Here is a 22,394-nt window from a genome sequence, read left to right on the forward strand (position 1 = left end):
AGCAAAGGCTTCAGAGAGGTGATGCCTGGCACAGGCCTTGAAGGATTAAGAAGCGTGCCACAGTCCGCCAGTGCTGGGCTCATAGGGAGGGTTTATGGAATACACGAATGACACCGAGATCACGTGTGACTGCATCTGGGACACAAACAAGTCACCCAGTCTCCTGACTCAGCCTTTTTGCCTCCTGAACATACCAATCATGGGCTCTTAAATCAACCCCCTGCACCGCTCACCACACTCCACCCACCCAGCAGCTCCCACTCTGTGGTTGTAATGACGTTTAATAGAAACTCTCCTGTTTCTGTCGGTCCCTCCCTCCAAAGGCATAGGGACAGGGTGACCCAGTACAGTGTGTGGACACTCCCCACCTCCCTCAGCAAGGGTCAAGTAGAGGATCCAGCTGTGGGATAAACAGATTCCCTTGCACCTCCTAGTGGGTGTTCTGAGTTGCTGTCTCCAAGGGAGAAGGTTTTGCTGCCATGACAGGAACCATGGAGGAAGGGGACTTCCATGGCCCCAGGGTCAGGGCGGGAGCGTGAGTCTGAGTCTGATCCAGGCCTCTGTGTCTACCCCAAGCTTGAAGCAGGAGGTCCCTGGGGCTGCAGCTCTGCCTGGGAGAAGCTCTGGGGCGTGGCTTATCGTCCCTAGAGACTCTCTGGGCAGCTTAGGTAAGTCCTGGCTCTGCTCAGGTCTCGCCCAGTGGAAGAAGCAGAGGAAGGGGAACCCAGTTTTTCATGAAGAAGTTTTGGGGAGGATGAATCTCTACAAAGCAGTGAGAGTGAACAGCCTCTCCAGGGCTGGGCCCGAGCATCCAGAAAGCCCCAGACGAGGAGATCTGCTGCGCCTCTGGCCTGCATGTCCAGTCTCTCCAACTGGAGGCTCCCGAGCAATGGGGAGTCAAGAGCCTGGAGGCTGGACCAGCTCCCTGGGACCCTGAGGCCCAGAAGCTGCTGGCAGTGGTTGTTGGCAAAGAGAAAAGGTCCAACGTGGTCAGCTCTGGGCAATTAGGGGTCGACGAAGGAGACAGCGATGTAACGGGTGCCCTTGGTGGTGGGGAGCCCCTCGTGGTAGTGCGTGAGCCGCCCAGGGTGCAAGAGGGTCCAGCCCTTTCGTGGGGCACGGATGGAGCAGTTGTAGCGCAGGAACCGACAGCCTCCGCCCTGGGAGACAAGAAGCGTCAGTGCCCCAACAGGAAGTATCAGTTTCCCAATAGGAAGCTGGGCCCTTCCCCCACTGTCCCTCTAGTGTCCCATCAAGTGGCCCTCAGCACTGCCTGCCTGGGGTGCCATGCAGGGAGACAGCCATAGTGCCTAAGGTGGAGACTTGGCAAAGACTGACCGAGCAACAGCCTTGGAGTAAGGCAGCCCTGGGCAAATCTAGGCTCCACTACTTACTCAGTGGTGGGCCTCAGTATCCCATCTCTAAAATGTGGGTTAAACTGCAGAGTTGTGAGAATTAAATGAGAGGATATAAGAGCAGAGGTCTGGGTACTTTAATCTCAGCACCACTGACATTTTGGGCCAGATAACTCTTTGTTGTGGGGGGCTATCCTGGGCATCCCTAGCCTCTACCTATGAGATGCCAGTAGCACCTCCATAGTTGTGACAACCAAAAATGTCTCCAGACATTTCCAAATATCTTCTGGGGGTGAGGGGAAGAATTACTCCCTGTTGAGAACCCCAATGCCTGGGTTCTTTCTCAAAAAATTATAGCTGTTTTTATGGGTGTTCTTTAAAGCCCAAGGCTGAATCTATAGAAACTCCTTAAAAATAGTAGCTTCAGGAGGCCCTCCCCAGGGGCCCGGTTCTCTGGTGCTGGCATACCTAGGGCCCCTCTGCCACCACCACCCTGTAAGCAGCTCAGCACCCAGCATCCCCCATGCCTACCCTCAGCCCTGCTCACCTCGTAGTCCACTCCCACCCGGTTTAGGGCAATGTTGATGGTGAAGGTGGAGGCGTCATGGTGCGGCATCAGTGAGGGCTGCTCATCAGGCTTGTAGCGGACAACGAAGGCCAGGTCAAACTGGGCCTGCACCACAGGAGTGGGCAACAACCAACATTAATGGAGAGAGGCCAAGGAAGGCCGGGGGCAGCAGGGAATACACACAGGCCCTCGCCTAATCTGCTGGAATGCTAGATCCCTGAAAGCATATTTGCTCAGCACTGTGTCCTTCAGTGCCTGGACTGGTGTCTGGCATGGAGAAGGTTCTCAATAAAAATGTGGGGAGGGAAGGAAAGAGGGACAGAGGGAGAAAAGAAAGGAGGAAAGAAGGAGAGAGCAGTGGAAGAGAGAGGAATGGAGGGAAGGAGAGGAAAAGAGGGAGGGGAAGGAGAGAAGGAAGGGAAGGAGGGAGAGAGGAAGGAAGGGAGGAAATAAGCCTTACAGTCCTTTCTGGCATCTAGACTGGTGATTCCTTGAGGGCAGGGCCCAGGCACACACAGAGCAGGCCTTCAGAGAAAACCATGGGAATGAGAAAGTAACAGTGAGTGTGGGAGGGAGAGGGAAAGCCAAAGGGGCAGTTGAAAAATATATGAGTAATGGAGCTAGGGAGAACCTGAGGGAAGGAACGGGGATGTGCTGACCAGCTAACTGGGAGCTTGTCTGCTGGGCCAATCTAGGAGCCACTGAGGTGGGGTTTAAAGACATAGAGAAAGGATTAGGAAGATGGGGTGAGGTCAGAGGGGCCTCCCCCTACCCCAGACTCTTCCTGAGGCCCCTACCTCCTGATGCCCAGCTTGGTGGAGGAGACCTCATTCCTACCTGGGGACCCACTATCCAGGCCTCTCCCCCAGGCCAGGACTGCTTGACCACAGCTGCCCCCCCAGCCACTCCCACCCCCTGCCTCATCCTGGCGGCGCCCTGCACCCACCCTGGTGTAGTAGCCAGGGTAGAGCTTCTCTGTCATGGGAGCAATGTACTCCACCAGGAACTTGTGCCACTCCCGCTCAAAGTGGATCTGGTTCATATGGATGTCAATAGTCGGCACATTTTCATAGCCACCCTGGATGCGGTTGTCCTGTGGGTGACCAAGGAGGGTATGAATTTCAAGAAGGCAGGATTCCAAGGTGACCCCCCAAGATTCCCACCCCCTGGTAGACTGACCCTGTACAATCCTCCCCAACACCCTTGAGTGTGGGTGGGACCCTGTGACTATGATGTTATGCTATATGGCAAAAGTGAAAGGGTTTTGCAGATGTAATTAAGGTCCCTAATCAGTTGACTTTGGCTTGATCAATGGGAGATTATGCTGGATGGACCTGATCCATTCAGATGACCCTATTTAAAAGAAGATCTAAGAAGAGAGGGACTTTCTCTCCTGCTGGCCTTGAAGAAGCAAGCTGCCCTGAGTTCTACAGCTGCAAGGAAATGAATTCTGCCAACAACCACGTGAGCTGGGACTAGGACCCTGAGCCTCAGAAGAGACCCCAGCTCCAGATGACACCTAAATTGCAGCCTGGTGAGACCGTGGTGAGGGCCCAGACTCCTGACCCACAGAAACTGTGTGATAATAAATGGGTGTTGTTTTAAGCCTCTTAAGCTTGGGGTAATTTGTTACGCAGCAGTAGATAGCTAATGCACAGGGGCACTGGCATCCAGGGGCTAGCCTGGTCACTAGGGCACAAAGGTTAGCAGGAGCCCAAACTGCATGGGCCATCCCAGCTACTAGGTCCTGGAGATTAGCTCAGCCACCCAAGCACGTGAATGAGGCAGGCAACCAGAACCACAGGTTAGTCCAGCTGCCAGGTGATAGGACAGCCCAGCCTGTGGCCCACGGGCTCAGGGTCTCATGTGCCTTTACAAGCAGTGCCTGGACTTGCCAACATGAGTGCAGGCGGGGATTCTCCTTCAGAGGGTGCAGAGCCTCCCTTATCCACTGTGCCACCCTGCTTCTGATGCTGATCAAGTTGGAGCCCCACTACTGGATAGCTACCCCTATCCTACACCTCCTAATTCCTCCCCTATCCCACACACAAGTCTGGGGAAAGAAGCTAAACCACTTGAATCACAAACCCGGAACTGAAAACCAAGCACTGTAAGTTTAAGGGAGCTCAAAGTCACACAGCAACAATGGACACTTTGGGGACCAACTCTGCTTCCGGTTTCTTAATGTCTCTACTCCTAACTATCTGCGGGCATCCCTGCCAGCACCCCATCTAGAGGAGTCCCAGAGAACAGCCCAGAAAGTGGGCATGGGGAGAGGGCCCCCCACCTTGTTATCACCGTGAGACCACTGGCCGTAGTGTTCCATCTCCTCCACTAGCTCGTTGCAGGCTGCCTCCGTGAAGATAGGGAACCAGTAGACGTCCGGGCAAGGCTGGCGGGGGGAAATCAGTCAGAAGGGTTCAAAGAATCCCTACCACATGCTGCTCCTGCTCCCAGAGCCCTCTGCAGGCCCGGCTATGCCCCCTGGTTGCCCCTACCCCGGTCAGTGAGCCCTGAGGGTCTTCACAGAGCAGAGGCTCTGTCCATTTTGGATGAATCTAGCGAGCCACTGAGGAGGGAAGAGGCAGGAGCTCAGAGATGGCCCATCTCAGTCACAGACAAAGGAGGGTGCGCACCCAGGGAGCAGCAGCCTCAGGCTCCCAGGGGATGCAGGCAGTTAGGGAGTCCAGAGGAGCACCCACTCTTGGGTCCTGGCCCAGGGGGCACAGCCCACAGTTGAGACCACATTTGGGTACGTTCTTCTTCTCTCCTGCATGGCCCAGGGGAGAGGACTGAGGCCTCCAAGGCCCCTGCAAAGTGCCAGCAGGGGGAAGGGGGCCATCAGATGCCCCTTCTCTAGCCCAGCACTGCCAGCACAGACAGAAAGGTGTCCCTGCTCCCCAGGTCAGCTGGCTCCATTCCTCTCCCACTCCCCTCCCCTCCCCAGGGTTGGGGTGGAGGGGGTGTGAATTCATGGACTTTGTTCCCAAAGGCACCACAGGCCCTTACCATCTCTACCAGCTTTCCCTCCAGGGCCTTGGTGTAGTTCTCGTGGATGTACTTCTCCTTCCAGTCCTGTAGGGAGGGGGAAGCAGGCTGGGGTCCTTGGGCCTGGAGCTGACACATGCTGAGTGCCATGGGATGCTCCAAGAAAGGGCTCCTCCCCAGAAATCCCCACACAGTGTGATGGACATGTGCACACCTGGTGGGGTAGGTATGCGTCCCTGCCCACAGCGTACATGTGTGCTATTTAGGTGCTGAAGCGTGCCCGCAAGCGCTAGTATTTGCATGTGTGTGTATGTGTATGCACCCACATCAACCACAAGCTCCCAATATCTAGGTGCACTGTTAAAACCGTCACCTCCTCTGACCATCGCAATACTCTCGGGCATGCGCGAGGCTGGGATAGTATATCCATTTTAGAGCTAAAATAACAGAGGCCGTGGAAGTCGAGGGGCTCAACTAAGTCACAGCTGAAGGCAGAGCTGGGCCTCAAAGCCAGGAGTCTGACTCCTGGCCCCTTCTCCACTAGATGGCGCTGCCTCTCAATGCACTCTCCTCTCCCACCCAAATCCGGCCCTACAGGCCCTCTGGGACAGAGGGAAGAGAGGTGGCCCACAGGGTCCTAGCTCTTGTTAGGATCAGAAAGGGAGAAGCCTCAGGCCTCAAGATCAGTGGGGTTCCTAGTGCTCCTCCCCTCCCAGCCCCACTCAGGTCCTCACCTCGGGGTTGCTGAACACCTCCCAGAGGTCGTTGTGGAGGTGGGTGGTCTGGTAGCTGTCCAGGGAAAGCAGGTGGCCAAAGGTGTGCCGGTTGGTCAGGAACATGAACACGTCCTGGGGAGAGCAGCCCAATGGCAGTGGCCCCCCTCCCTCCCTGTCCCCTGCAGGACCCTGCAAGGGCCATCGGTGCAGCCTCCTCTGCCCACAAGACTCAGGTCACAAGTGTAGGGACCAAGTGGGGTCACCCTCGTGTCCTCAACACCCAGCCCAGGCCTGACACTGGGGATGCAATCAGGGAAGGCTTCCTGGAGGACTGACTGCAAAAGAAATGAATAAATGTGTGAAAGAACAAATGAATGTGTAAAAGAAAAGGATGGCACTTTGATACTGAAGTTTTGGCCACCAGAGAAAGCACTGTCATGCTGTCACTTTTTAAAAAAAATAAAATCAATGTATGTATAAATTTTTGTATGGGAAAAATAAAAATAAAATCACCAAAAAACATGGGGTGGGGCTCAGGGACAGAGTGAGGGTGTTTCTCTGGCGCTTTACTTTGACTACATTTAGCGGTAAGGACAATTATCGTTCTGTTGTTAGTTGCCATCTAGCTGGTTCCCAGCTCATGGTGACCCCACGCACAACAGGATCAGACCACTGTGATCTATAGGGTTTTCATTGGCTGATTTTCAGTAGACCTCCAGGCCTTTCTTCCTAGTTCATTTTAGTCTGGAAATTCTGCTGAAACCCATTGAGCATCAGAGCAACATGCAAGCCGCCACTGACAGATGGGTGGTGGCTGCGCATGAAGTGCATTGGCCAAGAATCGAACCTGGGTCTCCTGCATGGAAGACGAGAATTCTGCAGTTGAACCACCACTGCCCTCTCAATTACCTTTAGGCTGTGTCAAAAATGTAAGTAAAACAGATGGTGTGAAAACTGTGTCTGATAAAATGGTCCCTGCAGATCGCTGGGGGTCTGCCAACATGCCTGGTGCCCTGTGTGCCCCCACCAGGCCCTGCGGGCCTCTGAGCAGCACCACTGGGATCTCAGTAGCTTCTCAGGCCTATGGTGACAAGGCTGCCCACCTGCCCTGTCACCAAAGCCTCCTGTGACCCTCAGCCCCAGGGCCAACCTGCTCCCGGATGTTGGCACAGAAGGACATGTCGGGGTCCAGCTTGCTGTAATGGAACAAGTCTTTCTGCTGCAAGTCAGCCCGCAGAGCACTGCCCTTGATCAAGTAGATGTTCGAGATGTAGGGCACATTCCAGACACCACTAAGAGAAAGAGATGGAGGGGGTCACAAGCTGATGGGGAGGGTCACAGATGAGGTCAAGGGCAAGAGGGATCATAGGCAAAAGAGCACAATAGTGCTGACTTGGTTCTCCCATCCTGGGCGCATGGGCCAGGAATAATTGTCAGGAAGTCCTTCTGAGTGTCTGACTGCAGTCTTCCTTGCTTCATGGTCAGCAGGAATTTAAGGGAACAAGAACAGGAATATTGGGAAGGGAGGTGCCGCAAGCCCCCGAGGAAGACAGATGAGGGTGCCCTCCCTCCCGATACTCACATGCGCCGACCCTGCACAATGTCCACGTAATCCTCGGAGCGGGCGTAGTAGCCATCTGCGCTCAGCGCCCCCCAGAAGTTCGACCAGAGCCTCCCGTGGCGGGTCGTCAAGGGGGCGATGACGTTCCTGAGGAAGGAGCACCTCAGTGGGAGTCCCCTACCCACTGCAGAGGAGGGGGGCAGACCTAGCCAGAGGTGGGACAAAGGAGGGGCATGAGCTCCAAGCACCTCACTGGGGCAGGGCAGGGCCTAGGCCTGGAGGTGGATTTGGCTCACCTGGTACTTGTTCCCTCTCATGATGCAGCCAGGGACAGACTGGGGGAGGGCTGTGGCATGGAGGTGAGATGGGGAGGGGAACATCCTAGACTAAGACAAGGGTGGGCGCGGCTGTCCCTGAGAACCTGGAGTTGCCACACTGAGGCAGGGACCCGGGATTCCACAGGTGAGGCCGAGGGGGAGGGAACAAACAAGGGAGGGACTCCCACCCTGAGCCCAGGCCCATCACAGAGCAGTGCTGGGCTGGAAGCTCAGGCTCTGAGGGTCTGCAGCCCACCCGCCTGCCTGCCCTCAGCCTCACTTGTTCTGCTCGATCAGCAGCCGCAGGGTGTCGGGCTCGGTCAGGGCCACGTCAGCGTCTATGCTGAAGTAGTAGGTGCAGCTCTGGTCCTGCCGGCACAGGTCTCTGCAGGGCAGATGGCACAGGGTCAGCGGGGCTGGGGCTCCAGTGCCAGACTCCCCACCGAGGATCCCGGAGCTACCTGGCGGCTGCATCTCCACCCCTGCCCCATCGTGAGCACGTTCTGGCATCGCCAGGTACCAGCCCAGGGCCCTCAGAGAGGGGCTGCCAGCACAGGTGGGGGTCAGCACCAGTAGCCTCCAAGGTACTGCCTGACTCCAAGACCCAGGCCCTGGGCTACCACGCTCTCAAGACAAAGACCCAGAGCTCAGCAACTGGCCCCAAGAGCCCTGAAAACCCTGGCATTAGGGTGAGCACGGCCCACCGGGCAGGTTCCTACACTGCTAAGGCTGGAGAGGTTGGAAAGATTGGTCCTACCTTTCTTGAAGGCAATTTGGCAACTTGTACCAAAAGCCTTAAAAAGGTATGTTCTTTTTGTTTATCTGGTCCAGAGCTCAGCAAACTATGGTCCATGGTCAAAACCCAGCCCACTGCCTGCTTTTGTACAGCCTACAAGCTTGGAAACTTTTTTTACAGTTTTAAATGGTTGAAAAAAACATCAAAAGAAAACAGATGAAATCATAAAAATGATATGAAAAATTCAAATTTCACTGTCTATAATAAAATGTTACTGGAACACCCCCACACTCACTCATTCACATAATATCTTAAATATCATAAATAAAGCGGTTTTGTACTACAGCAGCAGAGTTGAACGGCTGCAACAGAGACAACAAAGCTGAAAATATTTACAATCTGGCCCTTTGCAGGAAGTTTGCTGACCTCTGGTCAGGAATGTCCAAGTCTTTGACAGTCAGTACACACTACTTAGATTTAATTTTTTTTTTTTTTAATAAAGGAAAAAAGAAATCAGATTGTATCCCCCAAAACATGTGTTATATATCCTAAACCCCTATACCTGTAGATGTAATCTCATTTGGAAATAGGGTTTTCTCTGCTATGTTAATGAGGCCACATCAGTGTAGGGTATGTCTTAAGCCAATCACCTTCGAGATACAAAAGGAGCAGGTCAGCACAGAGAAGCAACCACAAACAGAGAGGAAGATAAACCACACACGAAGACTGCCAAGGAACCAAAGAACAGAAGCTGAAAGAGACAAAGACCTTCCTCCAGAGCCAAAGAGAGAGAAAGCCTTCCCCTAGAGCCAGCGCCCTGAATCTGGATTTCTAGCCTCCTAAACTGTGACGAGATAAATTTCTGTTTGTTAAAGCCATCCACTGGTGGTATTTCTGTTACAGCAGCACTAGGTAACTAAGACAGATTGCTTCTCTAATTGTCAACATTTGTCTACTTCAATTTCTCCAGTCCTTCTCCTTTCTCTGATTTGCTTCCTGAACCCAACGTGATACTAGGACTGCCCAGGTCAGGAGGACGGACACTATTTCCCCATTTGACAGATGGGAACTCTGAGGCCCAGAGGGGGGCAGGAACTTGCTGGAGACCATGGAGCCTCCTGAACTCCTGTCTCGCAGCCTGATGCTCCTGACCCCTGGCCCCTCCACCCACCGTGCCCACCTCACCCGCTCCCGGCCCCGACTCACGTGCCCATGTTCCTGGCGTCAGCACTGGCCATCCGGATCTCAGGGCCCACGAGCTTCACGGACTGATACTTGCTGCCATGCTCTGCTAGGAACTGCTCCACCTGGGCCTTGTGGTGTTGCTCCTGGGAGTGGGGAGGGAGGGGGATGCAAGGATGAAGGTACAGGCTCCACTCCAGGGACCACACCACCTTCTGCTACTGCCAGGCCATGTCCTTCCACCCTGGCCATCTGCTTTCCTGTCTAGGGACCTTTCCCCATGCCCTTGCCAGATAAGCCAAATCCTGACTGTCCTTCAACCATCCTCCCCTGAAAAAGCTGGGCCCCAAGGGCCTCCTAAGAGCCTTTGTCATCACAACAGCACCCACCACTTCCCAGGCCCCATCCAGAGATGCAGAGTCTGCGGGTCTGGGGTATGGACTAGGGCTCTGCATTGTTACAAAACACTCCAGGATCAAAAAGTTGAACACAGAACTACATATGACCCAGCAATCCCAATCCCAGGTATACACCCAGAAGAAACGAAGGCAGGAACACAAACAGAAACCTAGGAAACAGTATACCAATGTTCACTACAGCACTTTTCACAATAGCCAAAAGGCGGAAGTGAATGAAACGTCCATCAATAGATGAATGGATAAAAGGAGCTTTGGTGGCATGATGGTTAAAGTGCTCGATTGCTAACTAAAAAGTCAGTGATTCGAACCCACCAGCCACTCCACAGGAGAAAGATGCAGCAGTCTGCTTCCATAAAGATCACAGCCTTGGAAACCCTATGGGGCAGTTCTACTCTGTCCTGTAGGGTCGCTGAGTCAGAATCAGCTCAACAGCACACAACAACAGATGAAAGGATAAACAAAATGTAGTGCCTACACACAACGGAATACTACTCAGCCATCAAGAGAAATAAAGTCCTGATGCATGCCCCACCATGGATGGACCCTGAAAACATCAGGCTGAATGCAGTCAGTCAGTTGCAAAAGGATACATACGGTACGATCTCATTTATACGAAATAAGCAAATACATAGAAACCAAAGATTATTAGGGTTACTAAAGGTGGAAAAGGGGAAAGGGGGGAGTTTTTGCTTAGAGGGCACTGACTTTATGTTAATAGTGATGGAATGATTCGGAAAAGGAGAGTGAGAATGGTGTACAACTTGAAGCATGTAATTAATGTCACTGAACTGTACATGTAAAAATTATTGAGATGGCATATATTTTGTTATACATATTCTCACCACACTTTAAAAAAAAGGTGGGGGGGAATGCAAAAAGATTTAAAAAAAGAAAAAAATTCACTCCAGGAGATCCTTGGACCATGCTTTGAAAAATAATGGTCCATACCCAGGGCCTCATGTGTGGGGACATGGATAGAGCAGGGCCTTTAGAACAAACCCAGGGTTCAGAGCAAACCCTGGCTCTGCTATGACTAGCCACGTGACCTTGACAAGTCACTTCCCCTATCCCACTTCAGCTTCCTCACTTGTAAAATGGGAGGACAACCATGCCTCCCTGACTGTAAGGATTCACTGAGTCAGACGAGGCACACAGCAGGTCCTCATGGGCTGCCTTGTGACAGTTCTTTTCCTATATAAAGTCATAGTCACGGATGCACTGCTTGAGGTCTCCAGGGCTGCTGGGAGCCTCCCAAGGGCAAGGTCACATCCTCCTCTCTGGTTCCACATGCCACGTGTTCAGGTGAATCAATGTCTGGGAAGGAGGCAGAGAGGAGCCCAGGCTGGGACCATGGACCCCGGCAGTAGTGGGTGCAGATTGGCAAGGCTGACAGGTCTCAGGAAGAAGGACCACCATCCCAGATGGGACAGCAGAGAAGACCTCCAGGGCAACAAGGAGCCTTGAAGAACAGATAGGATTTGTAGAGTGATTCTGACATCGTAGATAGGGAGACTGACATAAGCAAAAGCTAAGAAGTGGGACTTCATCTGGCTAAGGAGGAGAGGCGGGAAGGGAGGAGCTGGGGATGCTGAAACCAACCCCACCTCCCACAGAGCAGCAGACCTTCCCTGAGTCCCAGGAAGGCACTCAAGGAATGAGAATCAGTTTGGCTATCACTAGATCAAATTGTTGTTAGCTGCCGTCAAGTCAGCCCCTAGCTCACGGCAATCCCATGTACACTGGCACAAAATGCTGCCTGGTCCTGCGCCATCACAATGATTGGTTGCAGATGGGACTGTTGTGATCCACAGGGTTTCCACCGGCTGGTTTTTGGACGTAGGTTGCCAGGCTTTTCTTCCTAATCCATCTTAGTTTGGACGCTCTGCTAAAACCTGTTCAGCCTCATAGCAACACACAAGCCTCCACTGACAGATGGGTGGCTGTGCATGAGGTGTGTTAGCCAAAAATCAAACCCGGGTCTCCGACATGGAAGGCAAGAATGTGAGAATTTTACCAGTGAACCACCACTGCCCTCAATTAGGAAGGATTAACTGGGGCAGTGAGGGAAACAAGGATAATAATGGCAGCTAAGACAGCACCTACTATGTGCTTCCTATGCACCAGGCACTCTTCTAAATTCTTCATATATCAACTTATTTAATCCTCAGGACAATCCTATGTGGTTGGCACTATTATAATCCCTATTTTATAGATGGGAAAATGGATGCACAGAGAGGTTGAGTAACGTGCCTAAAGTCACACAGCCAATAAAAGCAATGACATCGGGATTCAAATCCAGCCGGCCTGATTCTAGAATTCCCCCCAGTGATTTGGGATACAGCCCACCACCCCCTTCCATTTGGCCCAGATAATCATAGCTTGGTCAGATCCTCACAGGGCTCCGCTCACCTTGTGAGGCTGAGCCCCTGACCCCAAGCGATCCCTCCAGGGGTCTGCTACTCACGTGGTTGTGAATGAAAAGCCGCATCTGTTTCCAGGGGTAGTGGAGGCGCAGAAGCCGCTGGAAGAACAGCAATAGGAATGGTGTGGGCTGCTCAATGAAAATGCCGACCAGGACTGTGGGCAGAGCTTCATCCTGCATAGGGAGGGGGCGACATAAGAGTCCAACAGTATCCAAGCACAGCACCCGCCTCTGAGCCCCTGGGGGACTGGAGGGATCCAGAGCCAGGGGCAGAAGCATATACATAGACTTAGCCAGCGATGATGCCTGGGCAGGGAATTCTGAGCAGGGTGTGCGGGCGGGCAGACACAGGGCCTGGCAGGGAAGTAGCCAGAGAAGGCTGCAGGGTGGCGGGGAACAGGGGGAGCCCAGGCTGGGAGCGAGGACCCGGTGAGCTCTGGTGGACTGCGTACTGTTGGGAGATCGTGGCTGATGCAGTATTTGAGGAAGGGCTCTAAGTGAGGAATAAGGGTCATGGGACAGGGAGAGGGCTGCAGAACAGCCTGAGAGACCAGGCAGAAGAAACTGGAACTTGGGCATTTGGGGGAAGCTGGAGCCACGTGTAGTTTGAGAAGGCTTCCTGGAACAGGTGCCTAGGGGTAAGGGGGACAGGATCTTGGGCAGGGATCCCTTGCACCAAATATAGTGGAGTCTATTCCAGAATCTTCCATCCTCCCCGGTCCAGTGTCCCCAGGCTCAGGCCCTCACCCTGATGCCCTTGAGGCGGCGCAGGCCCTCGTCACACACAGTGCAGCCGGTCTCAAAGGTCCAGAAGCGTGGGATGTAGTTGCCCAGGTAGTTCAGCTGCAGCTATCGGGGGATGAGGGTCGGAGAGGAGCCAGGCCAACCCGCCCACCCGCAGCCACCGACAGGCCTGTTGGGCCCACCCAGTCATGTCTCCCTGGACCCCTGCGGGGCCCACACAACCCAGTTCTCTACCACTCCACCCCCCCAAAAAAAAAACTCAGTTGCCATTAAGTCAATTCTGACTCATGGTGAACCCCTGTGTTCCATAGGGTTTTCAATGGCTGATTTTTTGGAAGTAGATAGCCAGGCCTTTATTCTGAGGTGCCTCTGAGTGGACTCAAACTGCCAACCTTTTGATTGGCAGCCAAGCTAACCGCTCAGGGACTCCTCTCACTCCTAAGGGGGCAGGAATGGGATTCTATTTTGGGCAAGTCTTGGAAAGATATCCCATCCCCTTGGAGATGACCAAAACTCTTCTGAGGGAGGGCAGAGGGCAGTGCTCCAGTGTTTCTTCATCTTTGGATCTCCTGGGGAACTTGATAATATGCAGATCCCTGGGCCCCCTCCGGAGATTCCAATTGACCAGCTCATGGATGGGGTCAGGAAATCTGCATTTTTTACAAGCTCCTCCACTACCCAACACCACCATGCAATTCTGATGCAGACGGTTGAGGACCTCACTAGAAGAAATACACTAGGAACCAGGGTTCAGCAGGGTCCAGCTCCCTAAGGTCCAGTTAGGTCCACCCTGTGCCTGGCCACAGTCTGCCCCCCAGGCCCTGTCTGTAGCTCCATGAGGGCAGGGACCAGTCTGTCCTATTCGACTGTATCCCTTATTCCCTGATGCAAATATTCAATAAACGTTTGTTAAATGAATAAAGGAGTATGTCCTGGGGGGACGGAGTAGGGATGGCTAGAGGGAGCCCAGCTGAGGCCTAGAAGGGGACAGTGGTCGCCTAAGCATCCTGCCATCCAGCAGGGATGGACAGAGCATCACTGACCCCCACAGCAGGGAAAAAGACAGCATGTTGAACTCTGATGTGAGGTCAGAGGCAGCAAGCTCACAGTAGGGCCCAGGTAGATAGCCTTGGTCCAAAGGAAAGGCTTGGGGTAACAGTGAGAGTAGAATCGGGGCCCTGGCCCCCCTCCCAAACTCCCCTAGGGCTGAGGCCGCTGCCTACCTTGGTAGGCCCATTGCCATGAATCAGGACTGGAAGAGTGTCATAGGCCAGGTTCCGCACTCTCACGTGGCCCATTTCAAACTTGAGCACGACCTCATCTGAGGGACAGAGAGCACAGCCCTGTCTAGCATCAGGCCCAGAGGCCAAGCTCAGGGCTGACAGGCTAAGCTTGAATCCCAGCTCTCCCCTGGGGACCAGGGTGTGGCCTTGGGCAAGTCATTTCAGTTCTCTGAGCCTCAGTTTCCTCATCTGTAAAATGGGAATAATCCCATCTTCATGGGGTGAGTGGGAGGATTCAACATCTGGCACACACTTCGCACCATGGCTAGGATGCATTGAGCACTGAATCCATGGCAACTCTATTACTTATTGTGCCAGAAGCAGGGGATGGGAGAATAGCAAAGACCTGGAACATCCCAGCTCCAGACACAGTGCAGAGAAGCCCCGAGGACAGGGGTATGGGAAGCACCTGTTCTGATGGGTATGCAGAACACCAAGGATAAGCCAGCCATCCAGGGTGGACAGGGCGGCAGGTGGCACATCCCGTTCTGGTGGAGACAGTGCATGCCAGCAGGTTCCTAACACCCATGTTCTCCCTGTTAGTCTATGCTTTAGACCAGGTGGGAAGCTGCCTGATCTGTCAGTTATAAAATGCAGGGGCCTTCTCTTCTCAGAGGCCTTGCTAAGGCCAGTGGGGAGGGAGGCCCTCTGGGTGGATGATTATGTCAGGGGAGCCCCTCTGTACAAGCTCCTGACCTGCCCAAGAGGTGATGCAGACCCGGCTTTTTTTTTTTTTTTTTAATTGTTGTAGGTTTAAACTAAGTTTACATTTCAAGTTAGTGTCCCATACAAAAATTTATACATACATTGTTATGTGACTCTAATTGCTCTCCCCTTACTGTGACAGCACACTCCTCCTTTCCATCCCTGATTCCCCATGTCCATTCAACCAGCTCCTAACCCTCTCTGCCTTCCCATCTCACCTCCGGACAGAAGCTGCCCGTTTAGTCTCTTTTATCTACTTGAGCTAGGAGGCACACTCCTCATGAGTATCACTTTATGACCCACAGTCCAGTCCAATCCCTGTCTGAAAAGTTGGCCTCGGAAATTATTTTAGTTCTGTAGACCCGGCTTCTTAACCCAGGGGTCACAAATCCTCAGAAAGCACAGGCAAAGGGCCCACTGTTTCTCCATCAGCCTGGGAGAGGAGCCACAGCTTTCATTAGACTCTCAAAGGGGTCCATTTGCTCCATAAAACCACCCATCAGTGATCTGGCCCGATTCCTCTTTTCTAAAGATGGGAAAACAAAGGCCCAGACAGGGGACGTGCCTTGCCTGAGGTTACCCATCAGGACAGTGACAAAGTAATGCTGTCATCAGCCATGGACTTGGGGCCAGGCCCAAGGGTGCTTGCAGCTTCAAGGACACAGCCATCAACTAACTCCCTGCCAGCTCAGTCCCTGCCCCCAACCCAGGAAGCCTTCACCTGTGAAGCAGGAGGGCAGGAGATGGAGGGGAAGCAGGTTCAGCTATCAGCACCTGCTCTGCAGGCAGGGGTGGGTACCACTGTGTGCATCACCCAGCTCCTCTTCATGATGACTAGCCGCCTCCCCTGCTCTGGTCTCCTGCTGGGCTCTGGGGACTGACCTTGGGGTGTCCATTCTCCACCACCCAGCAAAGAGACACAGCTCTATCCCAGGACATGCCCCAGGTGGTCTCTGGGGACCTGGAGATGGGGTGGGTGACCTCCCAGCACAACAGCCAAAGGGACCAGCTTAGCTCTCTTCCTTGGGTTCAAGCCCTGCCTCACATCCTCACCTCCTCCCTATCACCCCTCTGGGGACCAACCTCTTTCTGTCCACCTCCCTCCCCTCCCTGTGGGGGCTGCTCACCCAAGGCTCCATCCAGGTTCTGGAAGATTCGGCAGCGGTGGTCCAGGGTGATATTGATCCGTTGCTGCAGGAAAGAGGATGCCAGGCTGCAGCAAGGACAGGCTCTGGGCAAAGGTGGGGGGCTCCCTCACCTCATAGGGGAGCCTGCTCCCTGCCTGACCCCCATGGCTGTTGCTGCCTCTCCCTACACCCACCCTGCCCCAACACATCAGGGCAGCTGAGGGTCCTGAGAACACCAGCCATAGCCAAGCCCCCGGGACCTAGCTACAGAGAACCAGGGGCTCTCAGAACTGGAAAGAATCTAAGGCAATAGCTGGTTCAACTCTACCAACAATGGCAACCATAATAATAACAAACACTTGCTTACTGTAGGAACCCTGGTGGCACAGTGGTTAAGAGCTTGGCTGCTAACCAAAAAGTCAGCAGTTAAAGTCCACCAGCCACTCCTTGAAAACCATATAGGGTAGTTCTACTCTGTCCTATAGGGTCACTACGAGTCAGACTTGACTCGACAGCAAGGGGTTTCGTTTGGTTTTTGGTTGCTTACTGCACCGGTCAGTGTTCTAAGTCTTTCACGTACATCAATTAATCTGTACAACATCCCTACGATAAAGTACTATTGTTATCCCCATTTCACAGATTTAAAAAATAAGACAGAGAGGGTGGGTAACTTGCCCAAGGTCACACAGCTATTAAGTGGCCAAGCCGGGATTTGAACCCAGGCAGCCTGGCCCTGAAGTTCCTGTTCTTAACCACTGGGCAATACTGCCTCTTTGAGTTTTAACTGTGTCACATGGAGCCCTAAGCCAGGAAGAGGAAGGGCAGATGGCACTCTGGGCTCCAGCCCCCATCCCAAACAAGGCAGCTCCCCTTCTATGTTTTGGATCCTGGGCTTCTGCAAATGACGTCATCAGAGGCAAAGGGGAAGAATGAGGAAGGTCTGAGTTAACAAAAAGATCATAATTTCCACTGCACAAGCCCAACTGCTTCATTTTATGGATGACAAAAGCTGAGGCCCAGACAGGGAAGGTAACTTACCCAAGGTCACACAGCACAGCATGGGGAGGGGGAAATGAGCAGGGAAGAATCTAGGACCCTGACCCTAAGGACTCCCTGAATTTCCTGTCTGCCCAGAGGACACCACTGGGTCTGGGCTGCACTGGCCTGGTTCTGCCACCTCCACTCCCCTTGATGTTGCCTGACTCAAGACAGCTCTGAGGTCTGGCTTCCCAGCCCAGGTCCAGTCAAGGACCTACCAGCTCCCAGGCACCACCCCTGCAGGATGGGGGAGGGGCAGCCCGGCCTATCAGTTCCTTTCACCTCAGTCATCACAACCTGACATGAGGTTGTTTGTTCCTTGTTTTCCCAACCCTATCCATGAGGGTGAGGCCCCTCTATCTTGTTCACTGCCATATCCTCCCCCACCGCTGCCCATGACACAGTGTCAGCCTCTAAACAAATACTTGCCAAATAAATGGGTGGTCCAAAGAATTGATGGGTGAATGGGTGTCAAAGCCCACCCCAGGGTCCAGGCCCCCACGGGGCCACTTTTGGTGCAGCCTGGGCCCTGGGCAGCCCCCTCTCCTCGCCCTGCCTGCTGCCTCTTACCTGTCTTTCTGGGTCTAAGAAGATCTTGGTGTAAAAGAGCTGGTCACTGTCGCTGTCCTGGCCCTCCCACTCGGACACCAGTTTGCTGAGGCTGGGGGCATAACCGATGAAGCCTGGTGGTTGTGGGGGGCACACAGAGACAGACACTTAGCTTCTGGCCTCCAGGTCAGGGGTCTCCCTGAGCCTGCCCTCTCATCCACCTCCCATCGGTTACCCACCAACCCTGCCTCCTCTTGGAAGTCCCCTTGGATTGAGGAGAGGTGGCATCTGCAGCCTGGAAACAGCCTGTCAATTAACACCACTGGTTGATGAGTTCCCACTGACACCAGAGAGAAGGCTCAACAGTGCCACTAAACTGCACCAGCTCAGCCACCAGCACAGAGCTAGGCAGCTCAGGGTGTAAACACAGGTGGCAAATGAATAAATAGACCAGGAGCCCCCCGAGAGCCGAGCTGGTGGGGCCCAGGCTTGGAGCCCCTTTGATACAGTTATCAGGCACAGCTCATCCCAGGGGAGGGAAGGCTCAGCTGAGGTCATACTGTGCATATCAGAGGCTGAGCCCTGGCACAGTGGGGGAAACCCACACAGGCTCCCTGGCTGGGTGCAGACTAGCAAGAGAAGGGAAGAGAAAGGGGAGAAGGTGGGCAGCCAGGGAGGGGTCCATCCCAGGGACACCCCTACCCTGGGCCAGCAGGGCCAGGCCGCCTGGACTGTGCTGTTGGCCAGGGGAGAAACATGGGTGCTGGGGGCAGATGCCCCTTCCAAGGCTGGACAGGAGTATTGTCCATGCAATGGAGTGATGTGCCGGATCTGCATCTTTTAAAAGGTCCCTCTGGTTGCTGGGTGGAGAAAGAACTGGAAGGCGTGAGGGTGGAGGTGGGCAGAGCAGTTAGGAAACTCCCACGGATGTCCAAGAGCCGAGGGAGGATGATAACCCAGACAAGATGGTGGCAGTGGACGTGGAGTCAAGAGAACAAGTTCAAGAGACCTTCAGGAGGCAGAAGTGATAGGAATTGTGATGGGCTGGAGGAGATGGGGGAGGACGAGGGAGGAGTAGGAGGAACTCCTGGGTTTTGCCCTGTGCAGCTGGGTGGCTGTTTCATGAGATGAGGAAGACTGCAGGGGGATCAGGTTTAGGGGTAGAAAGGTCAGGAGCTCTGTGATGGTTAATTTTTTTGTTAATTTTGTTTTTGCTGTTGCTTTGTGACTGAGAAAACCCTATCTGTGTCAAAGTAGAACTGCTCCATAGGGTTTTCTCAGCTGTAATCTTTACGGCAGCAGATTGCAAAGCCAGTTTCTTCCACAGTGCTGCTGGGTGGGTTTGAACCGCCAACCTTTTGGTTACTAGCCAAGCGCAAACTGTTTGTGCCACCCAGGGACCTTGTGTGATGGTTAATTTTATGTGTCACCTTGGCTACGTTATGGTTCCCAGTGGTTTGGCCAAACACTAGTCTAGTTGCTGTTCCATAATGTAATCTAATTTGATTTAATCACTTTCCACAATTTAATCTAATCAATTAATTGGTTAAAAAGGGAGTCACCTTAGGTGTCCTGCCTCCAGACCACAGACATTTTGGCAGAGTTGTCTCTCTCTCTCTTCATTCTGCATTCTTCCCACTGCCTGACCTATAGCTCTTGGGACACAAGCTTGCACGAGTCTCCAGTCTGCCACCTGACCTACGGATTTTGGACTTGCTAGCCCCTACAATCACACAAGTCGATTCCTTGAAGTAAATCTCTCTCTCTCTCTTTATGTATACATAGCTCACTGGTTCTGTTTCTCTAGAGAACTCTCAGACAAGCTGTATTCAGGACATTCTGGGTTTGAAACCTTTAAGACATCCACATGGGGCTTCAAGCAAGGGGGGATCCTCATGAATGCAGTGGCTGGACCTCCAGCAGCGGTGCTCAGCCCCCGCCCCCTGCTCCATCCCCAGCTCTCTCACCTCCAGAGCCCAGGAACCTCTTGCCGTCAGACACCACTGGGTACTTGGCCTCCAGCCTACGGTCCGGGAAGATGAGTTCCTCGGCTGAGAAGACCACCTGGCTCTTGGCTTGCCGGAACTTCTTCAGGAGCTCCCGGGGCCCCGATGCAAACACCACATCGTAGCTGTGGCCCAGAGCAGAGAGCAGGGGCGGGGTGAGAGCACAAGTAGGAGAGAACCAACCAGAGATCAAGGCTTTCCACAAGCCTTCTCCTCCCGCGCCAGCCCTGGGCCACAACCTGGGAAAAGAATCTGCCCATGTCTCTGACCCTGCCTGCCATGTGTCCACTCGGCTCAGCAGAGAGATGGGCCCCACAACCCATGCCCTTCTCACACCCAAATCATGGCTCACCATACATGGGCAGGTCACCCCTCCCATCTTTCCTCCAAGAGTGGGAATAAGCTACAGCAGAAGGTCTTATCCTCTGGTTCACAGATCCTCTAAAACTGTAGGCAACCTTAGCTAGAGTGATCCCCCCTCATTCTCAATGTCCTGGGAGGGCCTCAGTCTAGAATATTCTTCTATCTACCCATGGGGGTCCAGTCCAGGAGGCTCCCAGCCTAATACCTGTCTGTGAAGAGAATGACTAGGTTTTCCTTGTCCGCATGCTTCTCCAGAGCTCTCTTCAATAGCCGAACCTTCTGCCCTCCACCTGCCAGCGTCTTGTGCCCGCTCTTCCAGTCCTCCCCCAGGCCAAGTGCCTGCAGAGAAGGTCTGTTACCACTGGCTTTAGGTGAACAAATATCTTTTTCCGGTCAAATTTTCCACCCCCAATGTGAGCAGTGAACATGTTTGCTTTGGCCTATTGAGTACCTCCCCCTCTCCCATGTGGGGAAACCATTCTATAGCATATGTGAGGCTGACCTGGCTCTGGGGTGATCATGTGACCCTACCTGGCCAATTAGAATGCCTTACCCCTCCAGCTCCAACCCCCTACAGCCATAGGCTTGAGTATGTGACTCAAGGATGGCCTATCAGAGTCTTCCCTGGGACTGTTCTGTTAAAGCTTTAAGGAAAGCTATCTTGTTCTGCTCAGGTTGCAAGGCCAGGACATGTGAGTCTGGCTGGAGGTCACCTTGTCACCATGTGGAGAGAACATGTCTTCAACTGAAAACAAACAGGGCCCAGAGATGGAAAGACAAAGCCCTTGCCATGCTGCTTAAATGCCTTGATCTAGCTATGCCTGAAACCAGCCTTTGCTTCAATCCTCATTCATGTGAGCTAAAATATTTTCTTTCTTGCTTAATGCCACTAGGTTGCAAGCACCACATAGACAGTGACACGGTCTATCTTATCCATCACTCTATCCCCAGTGCCTGACATTGTGCCTGACAGAGTGAGGCACTCAGCACCCTCAGCTGAATGGAGGAATGTCTCCCTACTGGGCTCAGCTCCACGGTCTACACACACAGGACACCAAGTTCATGCCACTGATGGACTAGGCATTAGCTCGTGTTTATACAGGTAAGGTCTCCAAACCATGTCTACCCCAAAATCAGCTGGAGAGATTTGTAAAATGCTGATTCTCAGGCCCTGCCTTCTAATCTACCCCCAGGTGAGTCTTATGCCCCCTAACATTTGAACCTCACTGCATACTTCCCAGCCTCCTCTCTCCTCACACTTCGCTCACCTCCTCGACTTCGCTCATGCTGTGTCCTCTGATCCCTCTTCCTTCCCCTAACTCATCTTCATCCTGCAGGCTTCCACAAGTCTTCCCAGTTGCCCAAGACTGTCTCAGGGCCTCCGCAGTTTCAGAGGGAAGAACACCCAGCTCCTGATTCCCCCACCACCCCCTGGCTGCCTCTGCCCAGCCCAGGGAGCCCCTCACCTGGATCTTGTAGTTGAAGAACTGGGCTGAGCGCTTGAAGCGTCGGAATCCCTCGGTCTCTTTGGTGGCCACCGTAAGGACTAATAGGTTGTCTGAGGACAGAGAAAAGTATGGTGAACGAGGATGGAGGATGAGGGCAGATGACAAGGAGGAGCGGGTCACTGTTCCCAGTGACCTGTCAAATCCTGACAGGCTGTATCTTCATGTCAATCTATTACAGATGGAGCCTAGGGCCCAGGTAGGAAAGGGCTGAAACTAAGATACTCAGCTGGTCAGTGACAGAGCTGGGACATAACCTGTTCTCCTGATCCCCCTCCAGGGCTCCTTCCACTTGGTAACTAACCGACATGACTGGAAACATCCACAGGGAGGTGTTTGCATCTTGCACTGTGGGACTGAGTCTTTCTAGTTTTAGGGGGCCCAGGCCCCTCATGGGGACAGATGGAAGGATTTGCTCTGAATGTTGAAGCCCAGGAGGACCTCTTGACCAATGCTGGGCTGGCAAATACACAGCATAGAAGCCACCATTCTCAACGCCTCAGGGCAGACATTGCTAATCAATCCCAACAGTCTCACAGGGTCTTGGATTCTCCCAACTCAGTACTTCAGGCTGACAAAACCAACCCAAGTTGGTCCACAGTAGAAACTAACTAGTGATCCCTCTATCAGTCTACCCATGACCTTTGGCCAGAGGAGCCTGCACTACCTTTTTAACAAGAGACCCCCCCTTGTACTTTGTAGTGTGGCTTCACCTCTGCAATGGAACCTGCCAGCATTTCTGGTTGGGGAGCCCCTCCCAGACCATACTGTGAGACTGTGTTCCTGAGAAGTGAGGGCCTGGAGCTGGTC

At 53.3% G+C, this 22,394-nt stretch overlaps 1 protein-coding gene across 1 annotated transcript; it reads right to left on the reverse strand.

Moving 5' to 3' along the window:
• Positions 1 to 222: 222 nt before the first annotated feature.
• On the reverse strand, positions 223 to 21,894 carry PLOD1 (procollagen-lysine,2-oxoglutarate 5-dioxygenase 1). Its single transcript, XM_023732196.1, has 19 exons — positions 21,810 to 21,894; positions 21,546 to 21,706; positions 20,285 to 20,418; positions 19,678 to 19,841; positions 17,732 to 17,844; positions 16,124 to 16,187; positions 14,232 to 14,329; positions 13,012 to 13,113; positions 12,307 to 12,438; positions 9,448 to 9,569; positions 7,786 to 7,890; positions 7,210 to 7,335; positions 6,778 to 6,919; positions 5,646 to 5,759; positions 4,933 to 4,998; positions 4,211 to 4,315; positions 2,870 to 3,016; positions 1,903 to 2,028; positions 223 to 1,160 (listed from the first exon to the last, which is right to left on the reverse strand). The coding sequence occupies exons 1-19, from the start codon at positions 21,892 to 21,894 to the stop codon at positions 1,005 to 1,007; spliced, it is 2,262 nt and encodes a 753-aa protein (XP_023587964.1). The 3' UTR covers positions 223 to 1,004.
• Positions 21,895 to 22,394: the final 500 nt, after the last annotated feature.

This window comes from Trichechus manatus, unplaced genomic scaffold (genome assembly GCF_000243295.1).
Source record: "Trichechus manatus latirostris isolate Lorelei unplaced genomic scaffold, TriManLat1.0 scaffold00048, whole genome shotgun sequence".
NCBI classification, from domain to species: domain Eukaryota; kingdom Metazoa; phylum Chordata; class Mammalia; order Sirenia; family Trichechidae; genus Trichechus; species Trichechus manatus.

Excerpts from the sequence above, each read along its gene's own strand:
- PLOD1 (XM_023732196.1), bottom strand. The coding sequence starts at position 21,894 with ATGTCGGTTAGTTACCAAGTGGAAGGAGCCCTGGAGGGGGATCAGGAG. Across the intron at positions 9,570-12,306 it reads GGCTTTTCATTCACAACCAC|GAGCAACACCACAAGGCCCA; the intron begins GTGAGTAGCAGA and ends CCCCACTCCCAG. Across the intron at positions 1,161-1,902 it reads GGGTGGGAGTGGACTACGAG|GGCGGAGGCTGTCGGTTCCT; the intron begins GTGAGCAGGGCT and ends CTTGTCTCCCAG.